General features: G+C 42.5%; 6 protein-coding genes and 2 non-coding genes across 8 annotated transcripts; 6 read left to right on the top strand and 2 right to left on the bottom strand.

The window, feature by feature from the left end:
- The first annotated feature begins 2,486 nt into the window (after nucleotides 1-2,486).
- On the top strand, nucleotides 2,487-2,557 carry Trnag-gcc. The gene has a single exon. It is a non-coding gene; the product is annotated as a tRNA-Gly (tRNA).
- A 319-nt stretch (nucleotides 2,558-2,876) lies between these two features.
- On the top strand, nucleotides 2,877-2,948 carry Trnam-cau. The gene has a single exon. It is a non-coding gene; the product is annotated as a tRNA-Met (tRNA).
- Nucleotides 2,949-9,615: 6,667 nt separating this feature from the next.
- On the bottom strand, nucleotides 9,616-26,647 carry LOC125352909 (histone H2B type 1-C/E/F/G/I). The gene is made up of 2 exons (XM_048348304.1): nucleotides 26,631-26,647; nucleotides 9,616-10,001 (listed from the first exon to the last, which is right to left on the bottom strand). Exon 2 carries the CDS (start codon nucleotides 9,999-10,001, stop codon nucleotides 9,621-9,623), a length of 381 nt encoding a protein of 126 aa, XP_048204261.1. The 5' UTR covers nucleotides 26,631-26,647; the 3' UTR covers nucleotides 9,616-9,620.
- LOC125352934 (histone H2A type 1-D) lies at nucleotides 10,299-10,722 on the top strand. The gene has a single exon (XM_048348328.1). The coding sequence runs from the start codon at nucleotides 10,305-10,307 to the stop codon at nucleotides 10,695-10,697; it is 393 nt and encodes a 130-aa protein (XP_048204285.1). The 5' UTR covers nucleotides 10,299-10,304; the 3' UTR covers nucleotides 10,698-10,722.
- LOC125352908 (histone H2B type 1-C/E/F/G/I) lies at nucleotides 10,469-26,630 on the bottom strand. Its single transcript, XM_048348303.1, has 2 exons — nucleotides 26,250-26,630; nucleotides 10,469-10,478 (listed from the first exon to the last, which is right to left on the bottom strand). Exon 1 carries the CDS (start codon nucleotides 26,628-26,630, stop codon nucleotides 26,250-26,252), a length of 381 nt encoding a protein of 126 aa, XP_048204260.1. The 3' UTR covers nucleotides 10,469-10,478.
- Nucleotides 11,606-15,732, top strand: LOC125353604. Its single transcript, XM_048349288.1, has 4 exons — nucleotides 11,606-12,025; nucleotides 14,004-14,105; nucleotides 14,742-14,835; nucleotides 15,312-15,732. The coding sequence occupies exons 1-4, from the start codon at nucleotides 11,621-11,623 to the stop codon at nucleotides 15,728-15,730; spliced, it is 1,020 nt and encodes a 339-aa protein (XP_048205245.1). The 5' UTR covers nucleotides 11,606-11,620; the 3' UTR covers nucleotides 15,731-15,732.
- On the top strand, nucleotides 17,868-18,646 carry H1-5 (H1.5 linker histone, cluster member). Its single transcript, XM_048348276.1, has one exon. The coding sequence runs from the start codon at nucleotides 17,908-17,910 to the stop codon at nucleotides 18,586-18,588; it is 681 nt and encodes a 226-aa protein (XP_048204233.1). The 5' UTR covers nucleotides 17,868-17,907; the 3' UTR covers nucleotides 18,589-18,646.
- A 255-nt stretch (nucleotides 26,648-26,902) lies between the features above and the next one.
- LOC125352933 (histone H2A type 1-D) lies at nucleotides 26,903-27,310 on the top strand. The gene has a single exon (XM_048348327.1). It carries the CDS (start codon nucleotides 26,918-26,920, stop codon nucleotides 27,308-27,310), a length of 393 nt encoding a protein of 130 aa, XP_048204284.1. The 5' UTR covers nucleotides 26,903-26,917.
- The last annotated feature ends 450 nt before the right edge of the window (nucleotides 27,311-27,760 follow it).

Consider the following 27,760-nt stretch of genomic DNA (forward strand, 5'->3'; position numbering starts at 1 on the left):
TACCAAAAATCAATAAGTAAACAGAAGACCTGAACAATATTATCCACCAAAGTGCTATATTTGACATTTATAAAGATTTCACCCAACATCAGCAGAATATATATTCTTTCCAGGTGTGAACAGAACTTTAACTATGATAGACCATATTCTTGGCTCTAAAATTTTTCACAATACATTTTAAATGACTCAAGTACCATATATAATGTTCTCTAACAACAGTAAAAATTAAAAAAAATAGCAATAGGAGAAGGTGTTTGAAAAATCTCCATATTTTCAAATGTTTGGAAATAAATATCTAAATACAACAAAAGACAAATACAAGTTTAAAACAAACCTAGAAAGTGTTTGAATTGAGTAAAGAGGAAAATATACCATCAATATTGTGGCATGTGTTGATTATTTCTTGAGACAGATAAAACAGGGCAGAATGTCTCATGTTCCTATTTGCTGGAAGGGATGCCAAGTGTTGTGATCACATTAGAACATAATTTGGTAGAGACTTTTGTTGTGATGGGTTTTTGTTGTTTGTTTGCTTACTTGTTTGTTCTGTGCTGGTCCTGGGGCTGGAAATCAGGACCCCCAGATGCTGTGTCTGAGCTTTTGTGCTCAGCCTAGCTCTTACCACTTGAGCCACAGCTCCACTTCTGGGTTTGTGATGGTTAATTGGAGACAAGAGTCTGATGGACTTTCCTGTCTGGGTTGGCTTCGAACCATATTCACAGTGTTTTTCAAATACAGCCTCTCACTTTCGTCCGGGCTGACCTTAAACTGCAATCCACTTGCCTTGGGTTCCTGAGTAGCTGCATTTATAGGCATGTACCACCGCACCTAGCCCCCATGCATTCCGCCCCGACCCCCTTTCATGCCAGTATTGGGGCTTTAACTCAAGACCTTTCTCTGTTGCTCAACTTTTTCATTCGTTGCTGGCACTCTCCCACTTGAGCTATGCTTCCAGTACTGGCTTTTTCCCGGTTGGCGATAGTTTCTCGAATTTGTCTGTGTGTGGTCTGGAATCTTGAGCCTCAGATCTCAGCCTCCTGAATACCTAGGGTTACAGGCTTGAGCTATCTGGCGTCGGGCTGCTGTTGCTAAAGATGATGATGATGATGATGAAGAAGAAGAAGAAGAAGAAGAAGAAGAAGAAGAAGAAGAAGAAGAAGAAGAAGAAGAAGAAGAAGAAGAAGAAGAAGAAGAAGAAGAAGAAGAAGAAGAAGAAGAAGAAGGAAGAAGAAGGAGGAGGAGGAGGAGGAGGAAGAGGAGGAGGAGGAGGAGAAGGAGGAGGAGAAGGAGGAGGAGAAGGAGGAGGAGGAGAAGGAGAAGGAGAAGAAGAACAAGAAGAAGAAGAAGAAGGAGAAGGAGAAGAAGAACAAGAAGAAGAACAAGAAGAAGAAGAAGAAGAAGAAGAAGAACAAGAAGAAGAACAAGAAGAAGAAGAAAGAAGAAGAAGAAGAAGACCCTAAAAGTTTTGAGGAAATTTCCTTCCATGTTTCTTCCCCACCCCACCCCCCTCTCTCTTTTTTTTTTTTTAAAGAACATTTATGTAAGGCTGAAGTTCCTCTCTCTCCCGTGGCAGGTGGCTGGAGGGAAAGGGAGCTTTTTTGACAGGTCACATCCCAGTTTTAATATGTGTAACAGGCCAAGAGCTGGTTTGACCTCTTTTATACGTTTATCTTAAAAGCTCGGGTGCTGCAGTGGGGTAACATCTATTCTTTGGCTTCTGCGGCGAAGTGGTGATACCTCCGGACAGTGCCACACAATCTTTTCGTACGAGTTAGTCTTTATGTGCGTTTAGGGGAAATGATCCTTGGAGGAGATCTTCGCCCAGGACTTTTCTGGAAGGAGCGTCCAGGCCAAGGTTCCGAACTCCGCGGCCCGCCCCGCCTCCAGCCCCCGGCTTCCTTCGGGGAGACCGGTGGGTACTCCGCAGCGCTGGGTTTCTCTTCGCTCTGGTTTTCCCGCCATCCTCTCTTTTGCAGCCTGCACCCGGTCCCCCTTTCCCTCCTCCTCCCGAGCCCTCTTCTTCCCTGTCCGCCCCGCTCCTCCGCACTCCCGACCCCACCTTCCCTCCACCACCCACCCCGCGGTTGAGTTTTTCTCCACCTGTTCCTCGTCTCCAAATGGAGACTTCCGAAAGCCGGGTGCCCGGGGACCCTCACGGAGCCGGTTCCCCGCGGTCCCGCAGTCCCCGGACTCGCCCCAAGTCAACCGCACTGTCCCGGCGAGCGCGAATCCGCCCGCCCGTGCGCTGGCACCGGGGTCCTTGTCCAGGACACTCGGAACTTGTGTCTTAAAAAAAGTTTGTGGTTTTGTTTTCCTCAGTGCCGGGACTAGTACTTTTTTTAAGGGAGCATCATGAGTTTTATTTTACGATTAAGAGATGACTTTAAAGTATTTTAATTTTTTTTAACAGTAGAAGAATAGCAATAGCAGTAGTCATAATGGTATTATCAAGCCTTTAGGAGGCTAGTAAGAGGTAAGACTTGTGGGCATTGGTGGTTCAGTGGTAGAATTCTCGCCTGCCACGCGGGAGGCCCGGGTTCGATTCCCGGCCAATGCACTTAACCTTTTCCCGGCTTGTGAAAAATAACCTTTAAATATTTTTCCACTTCAGAAGTTATATCTGCTGTCTCAACATGATTTTTCTACTCTATTCATTCTTTCAGACCACAAATTAAAGAGCTGAAGTCGCCTTTTCAGATGAAGGTCCGTCGTCCCACAAGTCGTTATAGAAACGTCGGCACTCTAGCAGAATATTTCGATTCAACATTTCTTGAGCTTAGTATTTTAGCTGAGGCAAGAAAAAAAAGGATACTTCGAGACCACCAATGGGAACAAAGGTAATGAAAACATTATTTCTGGCTCCTCCAGCAGCTGTTAGCAGAGTGGCGCAGCGGAAGCGTGCTGGGCCCATAACCCAGAGGTCGATGGATCGAAACCATCCTCTGCTAAGCAGTTCTTTTTCAGAAGGAAAACTAGCATTTTTAACTGCATTTCGCCAGTCTTCTGAACAGTAACATAGCAACAGCCGTTACATTTATTGAAGTGTCTTTCAATTAAGAAATGTGAGGTACTATGTATGCCCCATCTCAGAAAGCTGAGAAACATTATTAACGTATAATACTTCAGTGATTGTGTTGCCAAATTGTAACAAAAAAGTAAATTTGATGTTCAAAAGAGCCCTTCAGTTGGCTCCTTTTTAGCGTTTCATTTAAAGGGGATATAGGGTTTTAAAAATAACTATTACTATGCAGTATGTGGTGTATTTTACTTATTTAAATAAAAATTTCTTTCCTATGGGAAGTAAATCCACAGGGAATATGTCTGGGCACTGTGGTTTACATTGTACCTGGAACAGAGTCTGGGTCATCTGGCATATCAGGCACTGATGAGTTGGTATTAATTTAAAGCCACAATTTCGAATTCAACATTATTTTTCACTCTTTTATCTTTTAAAAACATCATAGTAAGAGAACAAAAATTACCTCAAAGAATTAACCTATGATGTAACGTTGTGACAGAATAGAATAGTCCAACAATAGATTGCGTCTGTTTTTAATTTTTGACATTGTTATTTGTAAGTCTTTGTAAAGCAACTCATACCCTTCGTTTCCAGTCTTGAGTAATATCAAAGGACAATTGGGCATTTGCGAAGTAACCATTCATCCATGTGACCAGTTCTGAACTGGAAAATTCCCGCTGTGATGAGGACACGCTCCCTTCCTCCCCATTGAGATCCCAGCTTGTCACCCGTGACTGCTAGTCTATTCACTCTCCTGCTTGAACCCTGCATTATCTTCCCATGTTAAATAAATCTGTGTCTCTTACGTGGATTACTTCAAAACTAGTGAGGTTATTCCAAGGTCCTGGGGAATCACTGTAATAGTTTCATTCACTCTCGCTTACACATAGGCCCTGGACAAAAAAATTTCCATTTAAGATGAATTTTAAACACTTCCTAGTAACAAGCGTTTCAATCTCATAGATCCCCAAGGACACATGTAGTGTATCTAAAGTAATTTTCAAGGTAGAGTGTTACTTTCTACTTTCTCCTGGATCCTATTTAAGAACTGGATTTTCAGTTTGTTCTTGGAGAGTGTGACCATATTTAAGACAGCTTATTTAAAGTAGTGAATGAAACTTACTTCCTAATCTTCTACTAGGGGTACTAATTCTCTCTCTAAAATTTCCTATTAACCAACATAAATATGAAAAGGGAATAACAATATAAAGATAATCATCTGGAAAAGTCTTAAAGTGCACTCTGTGTAATAATGCTTTTCATAGGTTAAAATAAATATCTTACATTTGTTAGTAATAGCTTCCTGTGGACACATTTTTAGAAACAAGCAGTTTCTCCTGAGAATGTAGAGGACCAGGGAGAACAGTCTATGTAGCACATCACACAGAAAATGGCTCTGCCAACCACAAGGATGGGTGGTAGACACAACTCATGCTGGCTGGCTCCTCAGAAGTCTTTTGTAGCTTTGGATGCCCGGTATGGGCATTTCCAAACCTCAGAATTTCCTGGGGAGGCTCAGAAACTTGTGTGGCACAATATTCAGTTTCAGAGAACTGTGAGTCTACTTGATGAGTTGAAGAAAGAAAAGGCTTTCCCTTCATTTCCACTTATCACTGGGAGTAGTTTGGCATTTTATCAGCTCTCTTTTTGAAACAAACAACTTAAATTCTATTAAAACAAAGGCACCGAAGCACACGTCCATATTTCAGATTGTCCTTGCAGTCCTGCCTTCCGGTCTCAATGTACCACTGAAAGGACAGGTGGGACTCACTAGATGTATCCACTTCCAAGTCTTTGGTAAGTTATTCTCCACAATTCATACCTCCTCTGCTAATAATCTGGTTATTCCCATGCTTTTCCCTGCCAACGTAACGGTCACAAGCCTACTTTCACCTCTGGAGTTAGAATTTTCTGCATCTTGAATTGAAAACACAGGCCCTTACCTCCTGGGAGAGAAGTTCCCCTCCTTGCATCTGTAGAGGCTCAATCATTGGCACTGGCTATCATAAAGTAGACCTGGCAATAGATAATTTCAGGTGGAGGATTTCCAAACACCAGACTTCAGAGACTGTTGGCATCACCCATGAAAATAATATTTAAACTCTAAAAGCCTGGCAGTTTGTCCCAGGTACTCAGAATGTAGAAGTAGGAGGATGGCCTAGGAGTTTGAGAACAGGTAGGCCAGGTTAGAGCTGGTAGCTCACAACTGTCATCCTGAGATCTGAGGGTTGTGGTTAGAGACCAGCCCCAGCACCAAAGTCTGTGAGATTCTTATCTCTAATTAACCACTAAGAGGCCTAGAGTGGAGCTGTGACTTAAGTGGTAGTGCACTAACCCTAAGCAATAAAGCTCAGGAACAGTGCTCAGGATCTGAGATCAAGTCCCAAGATTGGCAGGTGCACGTGCGTGCACACACACACACACACACACACACACACACACACCTGAAACTCTTTTATTTTGAATGTGTTACCCTATAATAAGTAAAGTGATATCTTTTCCCTCAAAATCTTAACCTTTGTGATAACAAAGTTAAAGACAATTGTATCTTCCTACTTCTCAAAAAGAAAAAAAAAACGAAAGCAGTAATTTATTAGACAATTGTGCCAGATTTAAATAAACTAGTATACAAAAAGCAAAAGTTCAGAAAATAAGAGAGGATCCTGTACTGAATGAAAATTGAGACTTCAACCTAAGATCTTTATCACCTGTCTTCCTCTTTCTTTTAATCATTGTGAGGTAGGAGAAACAACCATTAAAGAAAAAGGAGCGAAAACTACGGAAGGAGTGACATTGACCAAGAGGTATTGTATTTATAACCTTACTTAATGAATAACAACAACAACAATTATAGTGTCTATTTATAAAGGTACCAAAAAAAGGAAGGAAGAAAAATGAGAAAGAAAGAAAAATCTACAAAGGTAGATGGGGTAACAGATCTGCTAATTGGCTTCATTTTATCATTCCACATTGTACACATATCTCAAAGCATAGCCTCATGGTCCACTAATGCATGTAACTGATTTTGTTTCTTTAAAATAATATTAATAAAAATACAACAATAATACAAATGTAACATAACAATAGGTTTTATTTGTCCGAATAATTATTGAACCCACAATAAACAATTTCACACACCTTTTCCTGTTTTTGTTTTGTTGTTGTGGGAAGGGATGCTAAGGAATTTAAATTTTTCCTTTTGGTTATGAGGTTTTTTGGTAGTACTGGGGATTAAACACAGAGTCTTAGGTTTGCTGGGTGCTCTACCACTTGAGCCATGCCTCCAGTCCTACTTTACTTTTGCTGCCAGATGAGACTGAGAGGTTCCGTCAGCTTCCCAGTTTCCATGGAAAATCACATGATTTCAAAAACTGCAATGTCCAGGATTTTAACAGGTCTTCCTAAGAATTTTTACCAAGTACAATTTTAAGGAAGGATTCTTTTTTTATGGAACAGGATCAAGTAAGGAAAAGAGAAAAATGTTCTGTTTCCCACAAAAGAAACACTAGTGGTCCTTGTCTGGGGTCTTCATGCTTTCTGAGTTAGGTAAATATATTTGGTCTAGTAACCTCTAGCCATTTTAGAAACCATGGTTTCTGATGGGATTACCCAAAACATGCATGAGGGGTGGTGTTCTTTGTTGTAAAACCTGGAGATGAGATCTAAACTAACAGAAAATATGGGGACAGCAGGTTAAGTTTCAGCACTTCTTTCATTTGACAAGCTCTCTAAACTTTGTTTCTCTGTCCATTGAGAGGTTTCGCTGAGCTGCTGCCTAGCAAGCGTGAATGGCTGAGCTCAAACCCTAGGCGCAACCCTAGAAATAAGTCGGTGATAAAAAATACTTTTTAGCTTCTTAATAACTCTAAAGAGAAGACAGATAGCTATTTTGTGTTTCCTTATCCTTGTAACTTAACATTTCCTTCCTTCTTTCCTTTTCTCCTCTCTCTCTCTCTCTCTCTCTCTCTCTCTCTCTCTCTCTCTCTTTCTGTGGCTGTTAATGTAAAGAGATCCTCAACTTCCAGATGAAGGACTTGGTGAAGGTAGCAAACATTTTTTGTTTGTTTATTCTATATCATGCTATACCCATTTACTCTATATTATGTTTGATTACCTACCAGTGCATTTCATTTTGAAATGTAGACTTTTGTGAGAACTTGGGAGTTTCACTGTCTCCATACCTGCATTGCTACAAAGGAGTAGTCAGGTAAACTGTCTTTCAACAGGTTTTGAGTTCTGAATTTCTTCTAAATTCCCACATGCCTCATCAGTTTCCACATATTAGGTGGCACTTACCAATGGGCCATGGTTACTCTTAAAGGCAGAACAGAGAGAACACTGAAATGTGTTTTGGTTCTTACATTTACCTAAGTGGCTGTGGGCTTTGTAGGGAAGAGGCCTGAGTTCTAGAAACTGGTCATTTGTGTTCCTATCAGCCTTTAAATTCTGGCTTAAAGGAATCTCACAAGTGTTGTTTTAGCTACAGTTTTAACTAAAGAGTTTTAAAAAAGGATTTGAGATAAAAACATGAAAAATGGACCTAAGTCCCATCCTATAATATCATCAGTAGCATTGCATTTGGAGACAAGGTTTCCCCCTTTTCTTCTCCTCTCCTCCTCTCTCCTCCCCTCTAACTCTCCTCTCACTTTCTTTCTTCCCTTCTCCCTGCCTCTTCCTCCTTTCCCTCTTTCCTCTCTTGTGCCCCCAGACTAGCTCCCAACTGGCTAAGCAGCCCAGCCTGCCCTCAAACTCTCAATCCTTCTGTTCACACTTCTTCAGTTCTGAGCTTCTAAGGAACTTTAAAGAGCGTATTAAAGGGCCTGGATTGTAGCTCAGTGGGAGAAGGCCATCCTATCTCTAAGTCACAACAAATCATGTAGCAGCATTAAAAAAATTCAGTGATATCATTGGTTATTATTTTTTTTTTGGCCAGGTATTCAAGTTTACAAGAAACATTGGGTATTATTTTGTGAACCAAATGTAATCACATTGCCATTTATTTTAGACTATAGCTTTTAATTTTTATTTGTTTTGATTGAAATAGCCCTGAGCAGACTAAAAAAACACTATATCCTTCTACCCAGCTTCTCCCTTATCCTTTTGCCTTGCCCACTCACTAATTTAAATGGTGGGGTTTAACCCTATTCTAGCCAGTTATCAGTTCAAAGGAAGCTTTTCATTCCAGGTATGAAAACCTCTTGGATTTGTGCTTCTGCATTTTTGCCACAAGATGGCAGAAGAGGGCAACATTTTTCATCCCACCCACACAGAGGCTCCTCAGCTTTGAAACCTTATGGGGAGGAAAAACGAGACAGAAAAAGTGATGCCAAATTCTGGCATATGATAATAGATTTCTTTAGCTGGCCTCTCACCAATCCCAATGCACCACAAGCCTTAACGACGGGCAAAGAAGTTGGGAAGAAAACTCATTTTTGGAAAGTAAACGATAGGTCTGTATATTTGGCTGACTGATTGGCACAAGACTTCCTTAGAGATGTGGCATCCTCCCACCTCCTACAGAAGGGACGGCAGTGACGGGAAAGGAACCGATCAGAGGTGATTCTGAAGCCTGGGGCGAGATTATTAGGGCAGAAGCTCTTAGTTTGTTCATGCAGAAATAGATTTACAGTACGAGTAATATACTGGAGAGAGGGATAACCCTTACTGGAGAGGATATCCCTATGACAGAGGGTGTTAATGCTATGCTACTCCAGAAAGGCATTGTTAAGATAAGGGGACAAAAGAATTGAAAAGTCTCGAATCCAGTCTTGTGAAGATTCCCAGGTAGCCAACAGCAGTTGGTCTTTGCTGGCGTTCTATTTTCTCCAGACTCAGGGTTCTCCCTTTTGGGCTGCAGGATTCTTCATTGCAAACTTTCTGATGAGGACCGAATGTAAATCCCTCACCCTACCGCCCAACCCTGCCCCATGGTCAGTGAATCTGGACTTCTTTCTTGTGTAAAAAATTAAGGGGGGGGGGGGGGGAGGAGAGTTCCTGTCTTGCTGGGTATTTCTTCAGCACTTTATTAAAGTTTCCCTCACCCTTATTTCCACCCTTTAATTCACCCTCTTATCAGCGTCGCAGGGTTAATAAAGGCACTATTACTTTATGGGAAATGAAAACCGGGAGGTTAACTGCTCCCAAGATTTAAAACTAAAAAAAAAGGTTAAACAGCGTACTAGCCAGAACAAAGAGGGTGGCTTTACTTTCCAGAAAGAACTATGAAAAGGAGAAACCAGATGAACGAGATTATCTGGTCAACTGGCAGCTCTTGGCGGCGCTTTTCAAATTCTGCTGCTTTCTGAGGCGGGAGGAGTCGGGGGAGGGGGGGCGGGAAGAGCGTTTCCTGCAATAAATTAATGACAAAACCTAACTGGTCATACCAAGCAAGGCGAAACGGCAAACTTTTTACCGATCCACACTAAATTTACTACAGATTTTCTGGACATAGAACTTCCTTTGGAACATTTGCACAATTTACGTCCTGTTCCACCTCGAATTGAGATCATCGTAAAACTAGACAAGTAAATTGCAGGCCTTTCTTTTGAAAAGTTGAGTGGCTCTGAAAAGAGCCTTTGGGGTGTGGGAAGCTCAAGCGTGCTCACTTGGAGCTGGTGTACTTGGTGACAGCCTTGGTGCCCTCGGACACGGCGTGCTTGGCCAGCTCCCCGGGCAGCAGCAGGCGCACGGCCGTCTGGATCTCCCGCGACGTGATGGTCGAGCGCTTGTTGTAGTGCGCCAGGCGAGACGCCTCGCCCGCGATGCGCTCGAAGATGTCGTTCACGAACGAGTTCATGATGCCCATGGCCTTGGACGAGATGCCGGTGTCCGGGTGGACCTGCTTCAGCACTTTGTACACGTACACTGAGTAGCTCTCCTTGCGGCTGCGCTTGCGCTTCTTGCCGTCCTTCTTCTGCGCCTTGGTCACCGCCTTCTTCGAGCCCTTCTTGGGCGCGGGAGCGGACTTGGCTGGCTCGGGCATTTCGAGAAGCAAGAGATACTTCTGTAGGAAGAAATACCACAGAGCGCGGTCCGTACGCTTTATTTAGACCTGTGCATGCAAATGACATGGAGTATTGTGTAATTGTTACTGGAGAACACTTGATGACGTCATTCTCGCTTATATCCAATCAAAGTACGCATTTCAAGGAACTTCATTTGCATAGACGAAAGCCGCACTACCCCTTTAGCCAATGGTTCAGCCTCCTTTTCGCGCGCAAATTCGGCTATAAAATGTACACTTTGGAAACTTCGCCACTATTTTCGGAGGAAGTGTGCATTTAGCATGTCTGGGCGTGGCAAGCAGGGCGGGAAGGCTCGCGCCAAGGCTAAGACTCGCTCTTCCCGGGCTGGTCTTCAGTTCCCTGTGGGCCGTGTCCACCGGCTGCTCCGCAAGGGCAACTACTCCGAGCGCGTCGGCGCCGGTGCCCCGGTGTACCTGGCGGCGGTGCTGGAGTACCTGACCGCCGAAATCCTGGAGCTGGCGGGAAACGCGGCCCGCGACAACAAGAAGACCCGCATCATCCCGCGCCACCTGCAGCTGGCCATCCGCAACGACGAGGAGCTCAACAAGCTGCTGGGCAAAGTCACCATTGCTCAAGGCGGGGTCCTACCCAACATCCAAGCCGTGCTGCTTCCCAAGAAGACCGAGAGCCACCATAAGGCTAAGGGCAAATGATGAGCTCTTGACTTCATTCTAAAAAGCAAACCAAAGGCTCTTTTCAGAGCCACTCACCACTTCTGCAAAAGAACTGGAACAGACAAAATATAAGCACATCTCTTGGTCAGGAACGTGAGGACCGCTTGAATTGGTCTTGTTAGCTTTCGGCTCCCCATCATTGTTCTCACAAACATTACTGGGTCCCTGCCAGTATATTAAAGTCGCTGATCATTTTAGGTCCGTCAGGACAATCCGAAATTGTTCCTAGGTCATCGAAAACTTTGGTCCTTACTTGGATTTTTTTAGGATGAAAACCCTATCTGAAGCCTAAACTTAAAACTACACGCATACGGGATTTCAAAAAACGGACCGAGTAGCCATTTAGCCGTATCAAACTCTGTATAAGATACCAATTATTGGTAGAATTTTAGTCAAAATTGCCCCTTCATACCATACTGAGCAAACTAGTTCTCATGTTCCAGGGGCTTGTATATGAGCGCAATTTTCATAACTTTGTTAGGTCAGTAAGTTATGAAACAAATATACAAACTACATTATTCCACTTAAGTAGTGACAGGAGGGGGAGGTAGAACAAAGAAGCATTTTACTCAACCGAATGGAGTTGTAACCTCTACAACTACCTCATAATTTTTAAAGAACGCACCATCAGCATTCACAATTTACAAACTTATGTCTTCAAGAATAAAACTTCCACAAATTTCAGGTCGGATTCTCTTTTGATTGGGGCAATTAAGATTACTAGAAATCCAACAGCCGAGGAAGTGACTGTTCTGAAGGCCGAAAACAAATTAAGGATAGTTGAAGAACCAATCAGGATAGGCCCGCTGCAATTCCGACCAATCAGGATCTGATCGTTGCTATAAATAGCGGTAGCAGCAAGGTAGCGGTTCACTTGCTCCCACAGGACAAGTTCTCTGACTATGGCCCGTACGAAGCAGACCGCTCGTAAGTCCACAGGCGGGAAGGCGCCCCGCAAGCAGCTCGCTACTAAGGCCGCTCGCAAGAGCGCGCCTGCCACCGGCGGCGTGAAGAAGCCCCACCGCTACCGGCCCGGCACCGTGGCACTGCGCGAGATCCGCCGTTACCAGAAGTCGACGGAGCTGCTGATCCGCAAACTGCCGTTCCAGCGGCTGGTGCGCGAAATCGCGCAGGACTTCAAGACCGACCTCCGCTTCCAGAGTTCGGCGGTGATGGCCCTGCAGGAGGCGAGCGAGGCTTACCTGGTGGGTCTCTTTGAGGACACCAACTTGTGCGCCATCCACGCCAAGCGGGTGACCATCATGCCCAAGGACATCCAGCTGGCCCGCCGCATTCGTGGCGAACGTGCTTAAAACTCAACACATTAGCTTCTCTGTCCCAAAGGCTCTTTTCAGAGCCACCTCTATTCTCAGTAAAGGGCTGTTGCACAATACGGGTTAGCAAACCTAGCCAGTGGCAGGTATCGGTAAGTTTACTTAGCATAAAGCTCTTCCGTGGGCCGTTACTCACCCAGATGGCAGTCTTACTAGCTTTATTTGCATTTTTCTTAAGATTCTGCTGGAATCTTTACAGCTTGTACCTTGAGCATTTCCCTCACTTGAGCTAGAATTCATTTGGCTGACGAGCCATCTCGCGTTTCTGGCAGTGGTTTTTACCAAGCACTACCTTTTGGGTTGCAATATGCTACCCTTTCAGACATTTGCGAGCTGATAGACTGGGTACATGAAATGTGCATCCAGGAAACCAGCTTTTTGAGCTGAGAATTCTTTGTAGTTTATAAGTCACAAATCTTAAAAATAGGCTGTCAAAGGTAGACAGGATCCCCAAGGCTGGGTTAAAAGGAAGGTACTGTCACAACACATGCATCAGTCAAACCTCAGTATGCAGACAGCAAATTTTGTTTACCGAGGTCAAAGGAGAATGTGGATCATTTGCAGTAGTTTTTTTGAAAAAGCCAATTTCTCCTGATGTATGAAAGACATCTGTATGTTAGTAAAGATCAGACTGCACAAGCAACATTTGCTGAGGAAAACAGGTATTTTTAAAAGAACCTACTTAAAATCTAACCAGATTCTCAAGTTAGATTTTTTTAAGAAAATAAGTTTACATTATACAGAAGGTAATTTCAGTGTTGATGGAGAAATTACAAAACACTCAACTTTCCTAAATCTTCCCTCCTTTTATGCCTACCCCTTTTTAAGTAGTTTGTAAGAGAACTGATGTATTTTTTTCTTTGGACTCTCATTCCTTTTCTGCAAAGGTTCCTAAATGTATATTCCATACACCTTTTTCCTGTTAATATGTCTAAAGTCTCTGTTTTAACATTTCAACTTGTGGTTTTTGAATGTAAGTAACACATTCAAGAACAGTTGCTATTTGAGCCCTACATACTGGTTACAGGCTTGTAATCCCCACATTTGGCAGAGGCAGGGAGATGGCAAATTCCATAAGTGTAGGGTATACAACATATGAAAGGCCAAAACAACTACATTGGAAGATTTGCCCCCTTCCCCCTGCCACACACACACACACACAAACACACACACACCAAGCAGACAAAAGAACACTTGCTGTTTAATGAGACAAATTACTGCTTTGTTTTTTATTACTTGCAAGGGAAAAGAAGTGCTGAAATTACTTCAAGAGAAGATACAGGTAGAAGGTCAATGGAAAATGAATTCATTAGTGAAACATTAGCTTTTAAGTGCATAAAATACATAAAATACAGAATTTATTCATGGAGAAAAGCAAAAAAAATCTGACATAAAAGGTAAGCATTGCTAAATTTGGGATGAGAAGGAAAGGCCTGGGCAAGAGAAAACTATCAAGGTTACATTGAAAGGCAGAGTCCACTACCTGGAAAAAGACACCGCAAACCTAGAAGGTAATTCCACACAACGGAAGTCCTAGAAACCACCCAGCAATATGACATGGAAACACTTCCTTTTTCTTGGAATACTCATCCCAGTTCTCTGCACCGTGTATTTTAGTTGTCAGTTTGAGGGAGTTCTATGTGCCCTCGGTTTCCTTTGAGCACTGCTACGTCTCCTCTCCCAAGAAATGCAGAATAAAATCTACCGTTACTCAAACAGCATCAAGAGCTTCTCAGAATGAACATTCAAGTCACTTCTCCAGAGAAAAGTGGCAAATGATGAAAAGGGAAAAGTGAAAGAAAAACTGTAGTAAGTCATTTTAAAGAAAGACCTGGAAATGCAGACTGAAGCTATAATAAATTTGTTGGGTTCACTGCAGTACTTCTCAGGCTGTTTAAACCCAAACTACAGACTTTGCATAGATATGAATGCATCCCTCATTTCACTTAAGACAGGGCATTGGATTCTAATAACCGCAATGGACCAGTGGGAGCGAGAGAGCGAGAGCGAGAGAGCGTGCAGTTTAGAGGAAAAAGACAAAGACCTTCCAAGAGTAGGTAGAGAATGAATATTAGAAAGTGAAAGCATTAATTTAAAGGATATGTGGGTAACTACACTTAGAATCTAGAGTTTAGGCAAGTCTGGTCTCCCACCTCAGCTGAAAACCTGAGCAGTGGAAATCAAACTAATACTGAAGCCGCGAGTAGTTCTCAATCAGGTCCGGAGCGCTGTAGACCCGATTGAGCCCCTTGTGCGTCCAGCAGCTTTTCTTTTAGCCGAGGTTCTACGTAGGGGCGTGGGGGGAGCCTGGGGAGAGACGGCGCCCAGCCGGCCCTCCGGCGCCTTGCCTGCCTTGCAGCTTCTTTTTCCCGGCGGAAATCTCTAGTCGCACTCTAGCCTCATTTATGAGACCACCTGCGGGATGCTCCGAGAGAACGTAAATCGTGTCATCTCTACTAAGCAAGCCCATACCAGACGGTTTCAGCCATAAAGGTGACCTACGTGCTTAAGCCCCGAGGGCGGCACCTTTTACGGTTTGGGCGGGCGAGTGTTGTCCTAAACCACCATTTAGAGTCATGGCTCCAAGGCGAAAAGGACCACACCGAAAATCTGGTAAAGATTTCTTTAAAATGACAGCTTACCGCACATGTTCGCCAATTCATTTTTATAGTTCTACTGTTCCTCTCAGCATTACTGTAACTTAGTATTAAAAATGAGCCAAATCTCCCGTTTGGTGAATTCAGGAAAAAGACTCACCGATCAGTTACTTTCGCGCCAAAGATGTAAGGGATATGTAAATGCCAGTAAGGTACACAACTCCTAAAATAATTAAGGGATTTTTACAGAAAGTGCAAACCAACCACTATAACTTGAACTAGTTGTTTAGTGTGGTCAAATTTGAATAGTATGGCATAGACTATGATTTACACTGGAATACCATTTTCTAGCAATGAAGTCGTTTTTATACAACTCGAGGTAGTTTTGATTCATAAGCACACATTTTCTTGGAATTTAGGTGCAGGGAATATCTAAAAACTCATGTTTTGAAAAAACTTAGAATTCTTTACAAGCCAGTAGAGGGAAATGTTTCATATCTACTCCAGGGTGTAACAGAAAACAAATTCTGTGGAAGGAAGAGATTGGTTCATTTTGTGCTGACGTAATCAGTATGCTGTCCAATTAGACCGCAAGGCAGGCTATAAATACCGAGATTCTTCAGCAGTTCTTCGCTCCTGGTTCTTGGGTCCTCTACTTTAAGTTCTCTTCATGGCTCGCACGAAGCAGACCGCTCGCAAGTCCACAGGCGGGAAGGCGCCCCGCAAGCAGCTCGCTACTAAGGCTGCTCGGAAGAGCGCGCCGGCCACCGGCGGCGTGAAGAAGCCCCACCGCTACCGGCCTGGTACCGTGGCGCTGCGCGAGATCCGCCGTTACCAGAAGTCGACGGAGCTGCTGATCCGCAAATTGCCATTCCAGCGTTTAGTCCGTGAAATCGCACAAGATTTCAAAACTGACCTCCGCTTCCAGAGTTCGGCCGTGATGGCGCTGCAGGAGGCGTGTGAGTCTTACCTGGTGGGTCTCTTTGAGGACACCAACCTGTGTGCCATCCACGCCAAGCGCGTTACTATCATGCCCAAGGACATCCAGCTGGCCCGCCGCATCCGTGGAGAGAGGGCATAGAGGGTGTTGGTTTGCATAACTTTCAAAAGGCTCTTTTCAGAGCCCCTCACGAGTCACGACAACGGAGCTGTTTGCACGACACTGGTTCATGATTTTTGGTGCTGAAAGTTGGTCCCCATTATGCATAGTTGACTGCTGAGAGTCAAAGACTGTCTGTTTGCCTAGCTAATCCCGTGTGATAAATTCGGCCTAGTTTGCCGGTGTCACCTACGTTTCCTATTTAACTCAAGGTGTGTTCAGGGATATGTCCGGGGAAATCTTGACCAGGCAGATAATTCCCTGTTAACATTTCCAATTTAATGTCAGGCATAACTCTTTGGAGGAAATTAGTGTTTATGGTCTTGCACAAAACGCACAATATGCTTAAGTGCCTGTAAGAAGTTGATATGAAACTTGCCTGCTAATTGCTTCCGAATTTTTTCCCATCCATGTTAGCATAGATGTATGTTTAGGTCTCGGAGCTGCCATTTGATAGCTACTTAGCATTTAGGAGTTAATCTTCCTATTCCTACACTGCAGGTTGTACAACTGGAAACGCAAGAGGTAAAACCTCCGTGTCCTTTCCTGGTCCTTAGTTACAGGATTTGGAGCAAACGGGGAGCCTTTACTTATAGAATTTAGAGAAAATGGAATTTCCCTTAATGTTTGGAATTGAGCTTATATTGTTGAGATGTCTTACAGTTTTCAATTAGCTTACTTTTGGAGGAAAATGAAGTATCTGCAAGTAGAGTTTCAAAAAATGATAAATGCACCAGTACTAATTTCAGGCTTTGCAAAACAGATTTTACATTTTTTTAAATATTTAAAGTGGGCAATTTATCTCTGGGCTCACACCAAAAGAACCTACTGACTGAATTTTACTAACCTATCCAGAAATTCCTACAAAGAAAATGAAACCCTGGCTGCTTTAAACTTCCCTACAGATTATCACTGGAAAAAATTAGGTGACTTTCATTGTTAGAAGAAAAAAAAAACTTAAAGAGAATCTGTAACTTGATTATATTATAGATTTGAATGAATCTGCCAGTCTCCTTGTCATGGCCAAAAATTTGGAATATTTCCCCTTTTGTCCAAATGCTTTTGAGCCTTTATTACCTTCGATACCACAATTCTTAAGCTATTCACACAGCTAATATTCAGCTATGCTAACCTATTTGCATGTAAACACATCGAACTACTCATGGCTATATCATGGATGGTTATAGAAGAATATTTCTGGCCATGACACTTGTTAAATCTTAATGGAGATGCCCCGGTGAACACTGGTAAACACTTAGAAGAGCCTCAATTTGGTTCTGCAGGAAGTTTTTCACTTTCTGCAGATTTTAGAATTGTTTTCTAAAGCAAATTATCTACAATAAGTGTTTTTCTGCTCTCTGAAGTTGCCCAGAAACTAACAAAATTACTTCAATCAGAAAACGCCCAATTTAAATTGGTATTTGATTCAGGGGATTGCTTTCTGGAAGTCAATGCTATTTCTAATCAATCCTTCTTCTGCCATGTGGAATAAATCACTCTAACTACTGAACTTTCCAAACTACAGAATTTCATTCATTGAGAGCAGCACATGGAAACAGCTAAGAGGCAGAACCGGTTTTTAAAGTAAAGTCTGTGTTATTTTCAGACTACAGGCAACCTTGTGCCTGTGTTAGTTACCACACTTATAAGCAAAGTTTATGCCCAAACCGAGAAACCTAGCTTATTTATAATTGCATAAATCAAGGGCTGAACTACTAGAGAGATGGTTTAAAATAGTGTTTCCGGGATATTTAGCATAAATTTACCGCAATAAGCAGCTAATTAGTACTGGGCTCTCAACTTCGTGGGTTCTTAGGGGAAACTGAGGGGATTTTAAAACATATTTTTCACCAATTGTGTGTGATTCGTAAAAACACAAACAAGTATGTTGAACTGGAGGCTGTTCTCCTCCTTTGGAGTTTCAAAGCACAAAATTCTGTGGCGTTCTTTTTCAGCATTTAGTCATTTTTTGGAGACTAACAAACACAGTTTGGGAGTCCAACCATAAGCAATCTCGACTGAAGGGCGGTGGATTGGACGCTCCACCAATCACAGGCCAGCGCCGCCGTATATAAGCCCCGGGCTGGAGCAGAGCGGCATTTCAAAACTTGCTCTCTAGTTCCTGAGTGACTTCCCTCCTAGCAAGTTTCTGCGTCGCCATGTCGGAAACCGCTCCAGCTGAGACTGCTGCCCCGGCGCCGGTGGAGAAGTCCCCCGCCAAAAAGAAGGCAGCGAAGAAGGCTGCTGGCTCCGGAGCCGCCAAGCGCAAGACGACCGGCCCCCCGGTCTCAGAGCTGATCACAAAGGCTGTGGCAGCGTCCAAGGAGCGCAATGGCCTCTCCCTGGCCGCGCTCAAGAAGGCCTTAGCTGCTGGCGGCTACGACGTGGAGAAGAACAACAGCCGCATCAAGCTGGGTCTGAAGAGCCTGGTGGGCAAAGGCACCCTGGTGCAGACCAAGGGTACCGGCGCCTCCGGCTCCTTCAAGCTCAACAAGAAGGCGGCCTCCGGAGAAGCCAAGCCCAAGGCTAAGAAGGCGGGCGCGGCTAAACCTAAAAAAGCAGCGGGTGCCACGCCTAAGAAGCCCAAAAAGGCTGCTGGAGCAAAGAAGGCGGTAAAGAAAACTCCAAAGAAAGCGAAGAAGCCTGCGGCGGCTGGTGTAAAAAAAGTAGCTAAGAGTCCGAAGAAGGCTAAAGCTGCTGCCAAGCCGAAGAAGGCGGCTAAGAGTCCCGCCAAACCTAAGGCAGTGAAGCCAAAGGCTGCCAAGCCCAAAGCTGCAAAGCCTAAGACGGCAAAGCCCAAGGCTGCCAAAGCCAAGAAGGCGGCACCCAAGAAGAAGTAAGTCGGACTGTGGCATGCCAGACCCAGCTACGAAGCCCCAAAGGCTCTTTTCAGAGCCACCCAGATACCTCAGAAAATGGCTGTGCACTGATTTTAAAAATGGTAGTCGTGACGGGATTCATTTGTGGTTTTTACGAGTCTCCTAGAATCTTGAAGTTCCCGGATTTTAAAAGCCCCGCGCTGCGTCCTGATTGGTTCCCTAGCGTTGCAATGTGAAGACACTGGGCTGGGTGTCTGTAAAAACCTGGCGCTGCAAGCCTAGGAGCTTTAATTGCTTTGGGCCTTAGGTGGCTTGGTTTCTTCGGTGCAGCCAGCTGAATAGTTCAATAGGAGTTGCCCTTGCAGAGCAGGCATTGAACCCAACCCACTGGGAACCGGAGGGCAGATTTTGACCCTGCCTCTGTTTAAAGAATAAGGCTCTACTGCTTAAAATCATAACACGGCGGGGGAATGGGGCCATGCAATTGGCTGTAATTATGCTTACGTTAGGCAATTTACTGGAACATCCTGTAAAAGAGTACCACTACCCCACCCCAAAATGTTTTTATTTTACGAATTTGTATAAGATCTTTTGAAAAGGTCACTTGTTATTACTACTATAACCTGATCTTTCCATTCAGCTTCCACTTCAAGCCTCAGAAGTAACCAAGATGGCCTCCACAAGGAGTTACTCAGTGAATGTGTACAAAGGTGCTGGATGAAGCTAGTCTACTCCGAAACTAGCAGGTCCAAAGCCAGAGAATAGTGTACTCGTGTTTGGCAAGGCTTCTCACTGTCCACAGAAAACATTTTTAATCTCTTAGAGCGAGAGCAAAGGCAACTAAAAACAAGCTGTTTGAGCTGGACTCCTGTAATCCTAGTTACTGTTTAAGCTGAGATCTGAGTACTGAAGTTCAAAGCCAGCCAGTGCTCCAAAGTCCTAAGACTTACTTTGTCGCTAATAAAAATACTAAAAAGCCTGGAGGTGCAACTGTGTACAGTTCAAGTGGTAGAACATTGTCTTTGAGCAAAAACAGCTCAGGAACAGCACCCAGGCACTGAGTTCAAGCCCCAGGATTAGCACAAACAATTTTTAAAACATTTGGGAAATGCATCTTATTTTATACACAAGGCATATTGTGGTCTGGGGTTTATAATAAGATTATCAGCTATCTAGTTTTATTGAGTACTGTACTGCGCTAGAGCTTTTTTTTTTGTTTAATGCTAGCGTTCTACCACTTGAGTCACAGATCCACCTCTGGCCTTTTGGTAGATTCTTGGGAATAAGAGTCTCATGGGCTTTCCTGCCCAGGCTGGCTTTAAACCAAAATTCTCAAATCTCAGCCTCCTGACTAGCTAGGATTACAGGCCTGAGCCAACAGTACCCAGTGTTTTCGAGTTTTCTTATGACACCAAAAATGTGGCCTTTAATGTGATCATGTTACTTAAGGTAAAATGACATAAATGAAATGACATAAACGAAATCCTTATCTGGACATTTTACAGGTTCCACCAGCCATGGTTTTCAGGCTTTCATTAAGAAACTCAAAAAAGTCCACTGATTTAAAGAGAACCTTAAGTTGATATTTTCTTGTTTTCTTTCCAAAGTGTTACCTCTTACTCTAGGCCCAATTTGTACAAAATGAATTAATGGTGTTAAGATAAAGATGCAGAGGGATGAAAGATTTCAAATCTTAATTATATCGCCTCATTCAAGTTGAGAACAAGTTTGGATCTTCATGAAGTTGGAATTTTTCCACCAGTTACTTTCCATGACTTTATCACAGTTAGCTCAAGGACCCAGTACCCCTCCCTACCTGTATACTTTTTTTTGTGAAATTCCTCCAGTTTAAGATGTGTATTGATTCTGACTCATATTCTCTGTTCACCTTTTAATTAGTTTGCCCCTTTACAAGAATGCATTTCTAATTATGTTTACATGATCAAAATCTTTCTACACTTAGAATACTGATCAATGTCTTTCTGATAAGCACCACATTTCATTTCACTCTACTTGTATTTTCTGTAATAACAGGGAAATTCTCTAAGCTCAAGTGGTTCTAGACTGAGCCAAAATTCAACACCTATCACACACACACACACACACACACACACATACACACACACAAAAGAGTAAGTAAATGATTACACATAAAGGAGGATATAAGGTATTTATTTTCACTTTTTTTAATCCAGGTGACCTGAGGGAACCGAAAAGGTAAAATACAACTTTTTGAGCTCAAGAAACAAAAGACAAAGAGTTTTAAACCAAATCTCCAGACAAAGCAAGTGACTCTCCTTTCTCCAGAAACAGACTGGAAATTTTTCATATATTCAATTCTCTACTAGGCCAACCTTTGGTATTTAAAGGTATTAAAGGTACTGAAATAAGTATGAAAATGAAAATACTGATACTGCTGCAGTGAAGAAATTGGCCATTAGGCACACAAAGGTATCACTGTTGCTTCTTGAACTGTACTATCTAAATTGGGTAATGTCCCTGTCAGAAACTATCCAAATCCTTTCATTCCTATAAAACCAATCACATCTTTCTCCTATGAAAGTCTTGATTATCCAGCTCTTATTGTTTCTTTTTTCTTCTTAACACATCTTCAGGTTTTACTTTACTATTTTAAAATATTTCATACACATGGCCTGCACTAGGCTGGCTTTTCTTTTTTTTTTTTTCCTTTCCTATATCTTTATACTTTCAGCTTCTGCAGACCCAAGAATCTCAAAGGTATAATTTGTTTCTAATTTGTTTTCTTTAAGTATTTAATAGATTCATTTTATAATACATGCTTATGCAATATCACTTCCCTCCTCTTTTATAGTTTGCCTAAAACACTATCAGTGGCCCCAGAGTTAAAATTAGGAGACAAAATATTAAAGCATGTGACTACTTAAAGAGGTCCAGATTTGATTTTTCTGAAACACTTTATGTTTGTAGAGATGATAGCAATTCATAATCCCATGACTATTGTGAGAATACTTTGTCAAGTGTGTGAGAGATATACAAATATTAACTACATACAAACATTTAATTTTATAATAATTTTACATATACAACCTTTATTTTTTAATTTATTCTGATACATAAAACCATAAAAATTGTGGATATTAATGAAGTACCATGTGATATTTTCAATCAAGTATATGTTGAGTAATGTTTAAATCAAGCTAAACATATCCTATTCATCAAACTTTTGTCACTTGTGGTGAAACCATTTAAAATCCTTCATAACTTTTTAAAACATATAGACATAATCGTTGTTAACTTTACCCAACCATGCAATACCACACCAGAATGATTTTGGGGTCATAATACCTACTGACCAAATGTCCTGTATCCTTCCCTCTCCTCATAATTTTCATAGATTAAAGGTGAACCTAATATTTTAATTTGGCATTTGAAAGACTTAGGAAAGACCAACCCCCCTTTCCTACTCATAAAACAGCTCCAAATTTCAGCCCATATAGTGTTGACTATATTATTTTCCAGTTCTTTATTCTTTTTCTGTTATTTGTTGAGCATATATTTGCCAAGAACATGTCCAAAAATGTATCAGGGACTAAAAAGACAAACACTTTCACACTGATATGGTTTATTTTACAACAAGAGAGCAAACAAATTAAAATGAAACAATGCCAGATCATCTTAAGTGTTTGAGACGAAAAGCAAAGCAGGAAAGAAAGAGAAAAATAGGGAAAGGCTTTGTATTTGTTGGTTGGTTGGTTGCTGATCCTGGGGCTTGAAATCAGGGCCTAGGTACTGTCCCTGTGCTTCTTTGATCAAAGCTAGCACCCCTAGCACTTGAGCCATAGCTTTACCTCAGCTTTTTTTTTTTTTTTTTTTTTTATAATGAATTGGAGATAAGAGTATCACAGACTTTCCTGCCAGGGCTGGCTTGTAACTGTGATTCTCTGATCTTGGCCTAAGTAGCTAGGATTATAGGCATGAATGAGCCATGGGCTTTATGTTTTCTATTAAAAAGAGAATAATCACAGAATACTCATCAAGAAGGTAAAATTGAAAAAACAAAGAAGAGATGAAGCAGTGGGACTTGGGAAGATTATGGTAGGAAGAGTGAATAAGCAGAGGAACCGAGGTATTTGGGGGATCAGAGCAGGAAAAGAGGAGGTAAAGAAGAAATAGCACAGTAGTTAGATGTGGGATAGTACATGGGGAAGGGACTTCCTGAACTTGGAGGAATATAGGTGACACCATAATGGTTTTGAATTATATTATTATATAGAGTTTTTACTAATTACCGAAAGCTTATGGGTCTTGTGCAATCAGCTATAATATGCATGGAACAGATTTTTTTTAACTTTCAATAAAATAAGTTTAAGAAAAAAAAGTAAACAGGGGCTGGGGATATGGCCTAGTGGCAAGAGTGCTTGCCTCATATACATGAAGCCCTGGGTTCGATTCCCCCGCACCACATATATAGAAAATGGCCAGAGGTGGCGCTGTGGCTCAAGTGGCAGAGTGCTAGCCTTGAGCAAAAGGAAGCCAGGGACAGTGCTCAGGCCCTGAGTCCAAGGCCGAGGACTAGCAAAAAAGAAAAAAAGTAAACAGATTTTTGTTTTTTGTTTTTTTTTTTTTAATGTTTTACCACAATGAGAGTTTCTCTGGGTAAGACATCTGAAAACTACAGACTTCATTCAGATCATGTTGGCCTTCTAACTCACACAAAGCTGTTAACTTACATGTTTTCTCACTCTTGGGTTTTACTGCATGTTTTTAGTTGACCTAATAAGCTATGATCTGAACATTTTAGCAGATAATCTGTGCACTTTTGCACTGTGTCCTTTAGGAAAGCACAGTAAAGACTACCAGAACATCAGAGTAATTTTTTATGTGCTACCAATCAGGACCCTCCACCATAACAAGAATATGTATGGGAGAGTCACCTTTAGGCACAACCTGCAAGAAGTGAGGAAAACTGTCAGACATACATTCGAGTCAGAAAGAAAACTAGGTGTTCGTAGGAGGAGTGCTCTGCTCAGCATGTTGAAGGCCTATTAACAGGGCCAGATATTTGGAGTGGAGGAAGCAGATGAGACTGTCCTAGGACATGAGCTCTGGTCTGTCACTTGGACCACAGTATGCAAAAGCATACAGGCCAGAGGAAGAGCTCTGAATGTTATTGAGGTAGGAGCAACAGATGATTAAACTGTTTACAAAAACCTCTAACATTTCTCCCTTGGACTGGCTATGCACATTATTTGTAGGAAAGTTGAAAGTAAGTCCTTATGTTTTCAGATAAATGTATGTAGCATCTCTAGTATCACAAAGGACCACACAGAGGTTGCCAGGTGCTTGTATTTCCGTGTATTTCTCTGTTGTCTGTTCATCAGACTACAGGTGAATGTGAATCCTAATGCTACTGTTAATTGAAAGCCAGTAGAGTAGCATGCCTGCAGACCCAAATCTTTGGTAAGCAATAAACTGGTCTAAGCAATAGTACCTAAGGAGGACTTCTGAATTAGTGACCTTTTATCCCACAAACTGCTCACCACTTTTCAGCATCAAAGTCCTCTGAGTAGTTGTACATTCAGGTAAGTTGTTGCGGAGAAAAATTTCTTAGAGCAACCAAACCAGGAATACTGAAAATAGTCAAGCGTAGAACAGATGCCTTAATTGCTTCTGCAACAGCATTAGCACTGCAGACTATTTAGGTGGACATTATAGCGTTCTTGGGTTTCTTCCAGCCACTCACTCCCACTAAGTACCTTGTTTTAACTAATGTAAGAAATGTCAGAAAATAGGACCATCCCTCAGGAGCATTGTGACTACTAGGTAAATCATTTTTTGGTTGTCCCAATGACTGAGATAGACCTAGGAAATGAGGAAGCCATACCTTATAACTCAATTTGAAACCAACCTAGACAGAAAAGTCTCCAATACTCTATCTCCAATTAACCAGCAAAATGCAGGGCTGGAAGCATAGCTCAATTAATGTAAGGCAAGCCAAGCAAGTTCAAGTGACTGAGTTCAAATTACCTGGTAACTTAAAAGTGACTATGACATTTTAAAAAATGAAACAAAGAAAAAAAGCTCACAAGAGCAATACTTGTATCCCAGAAAGATTCTGTTGGTTTTCTAAGCTGGATGGAAGGGCCATGGCTTGGGAAATATTATTTCTTCTAGGATCAGATTGTGTCTTATATTTCTGGGTTTGAGAGCATTTGTGTTCTATTGGTTGCTTTTGACCGAAAAATGAAAGTTATGTTAATTCTTACAGTTACAAGGCATAAATTTCAGTATAAAACAATAGAAGAGCATCTGGGTTTGGATTAGTTTAAATCCATTTTCCAAGACTGATTAATTACCAATGGCATAAGTTAATCACATACAAGGAACATACAAGGACAGAATACAAGGTTGGCTCACCAAAACCTACATTAAAATTTTTATAATCCTTTCTGTTTCAAGAACTTTAACTTTCTAAATAAGGGACAATGAGCCTTTCGCGGAACAGCCAGAAATGGCTTCTGCATGTTTCTCTACATGCTGTACAGATTTTAGTTAGTCTATCCCCCATATTCTTCTAGTTATCTTCCTAGCTGGTAATTCTGAGCTGTTCCTAAGAGCCAATAGCATATATACTATTTATACTAGTCCACAGCATGTATTTTGGCAACTAAACCCCAGAATTGCTGCTGGTTTTCTCCATCAATGAAAAGAATCAAAGGTACCTTCATTATAAACCATTATGACAAATAATAATAAGGCACAGTTAATTTTGTTTTCAAGTCTGTTTCTGTGAGATGTAGAAGATACAAAAAAGTTTAAAGTGTGTGTATTTGAACAGAATCGAGAACATGTACAAAGTACACATGCATACACATACAAACAACCACGACAGATGTGTCATGAGTTTGTGAATTGCTCAGTAGACATGAGGCCTGCAAGGGCAGGAAGAAATGAAGAAAGTCAAATCAGCCAGGCCTAATATTCAAGATGGTTTCAGAGATTATCTGATTATCAAGTAATTCAAGAAATGAATTTCTGTATAAGTGGAGAGTGGATAGCAGCCCACTCAGGTCTTTTTCCTTCCTAAAAGTCCTCCCAAATAGTAGTTGTTAGTGATGGTGAACACAATATGCAGTGGCTCACACCAGGAAATGGGGGAAATACAAATGAATGGCTGCCCACTCGTGTTTTACTAAATTATTTCACTAAATAATGGGTAATAAGCAGGAAAAAAAATACTGCCCAACCCTATACCATACTGTGCCTTAATAACAGAGGGTTTCAAATTGCCGGCGCAGTATCTGGATTGGTGACTGGCACCAGTCTTAACTTTCTTTTGCTTTTTAATTTTGGAAAATTCACATTCCAGTAGAGAAAGCACATCACTCAAAAGTACGTTTGTGTGACTACCACCACCTTAAGGGAGCAACCCAGCTTAAACATATAGACAAGCAAGTTCTTTAGTAAAGGGTAATTCTTACTTCACTAGCTTTGATTTAAAAAAAACAAAAACCAACAGGAAGTGTAAAGTGCGTTAAACTGCAGTGAGAATTTCTAAAGCCAAAATAAGAAAGTGGTTGGTTGCTGTACTAAGTTCAAGAAACCACAAGCGAGTGACAGTTCTTTGGTGAAGATGGAATGGCTCTAAAAAGAGCCTTTGGGGGTTGGCCCGAGACCGACTGGTGGCTTCCTGAGGAGACTCACTTGGAGCTGGTGTACTTGGTGACGGCCTTGGTGCCCTCGGACACGGCGTGCTTGGCCAGCTCCCCGGGCAGCAGCAGGCGCACGGCCGTCTGGATCTCCCGCGACGTGATGGTCGAGCGCTTGTTGTAGTGCGCCAGGCGAGACGCCTCGCCCGCGATGCGCTCGAAGATGTCGTTCACGAACGAGTTCATGATGCCCATGGCCTTGGACGAGATGCCGGTGTCCGGGTGGACCTGCTTCAGCACCTTGTACACGTACACCGAGTAGCTCTCCTTGCGGCTTCGCTTACGCTTCTTGCCATCCTTCTTCTGCGCCTTGGTCACGGCTTTCTTGGAGCCCTTCTTGGGCGCGGGAGCGGACTTTGCTGGCTCTGGCATAGTTGAGATAAAACGAGGAACAGTTTAGGATGAAACTGAACAAAGGCTTTAGATTGTTCCCTTCCTTCACAGCTTCTTAAATAAGGTTGTGCTCAGAGGCGAATCCTGACACAGTCATCTAATTGATCCAATCAAAATTAGAGTATTTCAAAACGACGATGTCATTGGCTCAAATGAAAGCGTCCTTTGTAGCCAATAGGATTGGTTCATTTTCGCGCCCTGCAATAACTATAAGAGGAGCTGATCTTCACAATAACTGAAACAAAAACCTCTGCTCTACTGTCACCATGTCTGGACGTGGCAAACAAGGCGGCAAGGCTCGCGCCAAGGCTAAGACTCGCTCTTCCCGAGCCGGCCTCCAGTTCCCCGTGGGCCGTGTCCACCGGCTGCTCCGCAAGGGCAACTACTCCGAACGCGTCGGCGCCGGCGCCCCGGTGTACCTGGCGGCGGTGCTGGAGTACCTGACCGCCGAGATCCTGGAGCTGGCGGGAAACGCGGCCCGCGACAACAAGAAGACCCGCATCATTCCGCGCCACCTGCAGCTGGCCATCCGCAACGACGAGGAGCTCAACAAGCTGCTGGGCAAAGTCACCATCGCCCAGGGCGGCGTCCTGCCCAACATCCAAGCCGTGCTGCTTCCCAAGAAGACCGAGAGCCACCACAAGGCTAAGGGCAAATAGGCCTATGTTTTCCTGCAAGGACTGGCCTTAATATCGTTTTGCTACTTAAACCAAAGGCTCTTTTCAGAGCCACCTATCTTGTCACCAAGAGCAGGCTGTGCACTTCAGTTTTTAGTTGCATCAACTTGCTGGTATTTGTCGGCATTAGGTGGGTTTCAAAGTTCCACCAGATTTTAGCCATGTGGACTGTAAATATCAACTAAAGTTGCACATCTTATACTTAAAGGAAGGTGTTGTATGGGTAAACGTACATCATTAAACTGATCAAATTGGCTTGAGCAGGAAGAACATGTTATCTCACTAATACTGAACTCTTAGTTCGTCTTTGTCTCAAATTTCCTTGCAGCATTTGTGTGTATGTATACTGTGGTTCCAGCCACACTTCATGATCTGACAAACTGATACGTTACTTCTCTTAGATTACCTCAATGACAAGTCCTTTCGAATATG

Source organism: Perognathus longimembris, chromosome 6, assembly GCF_023159225.1.
Source record: "Perognathus longimembris pacificus isolate PPM17 chromosome 6, ASM2315922v1, whole genome shotgun sequence".
Lineage (NCBI taxonomy): Eukaryota > Metazoa > Chordata > Mammalia > Rodentia > Heteromyidae > Perognathus > Perognathus longimembris.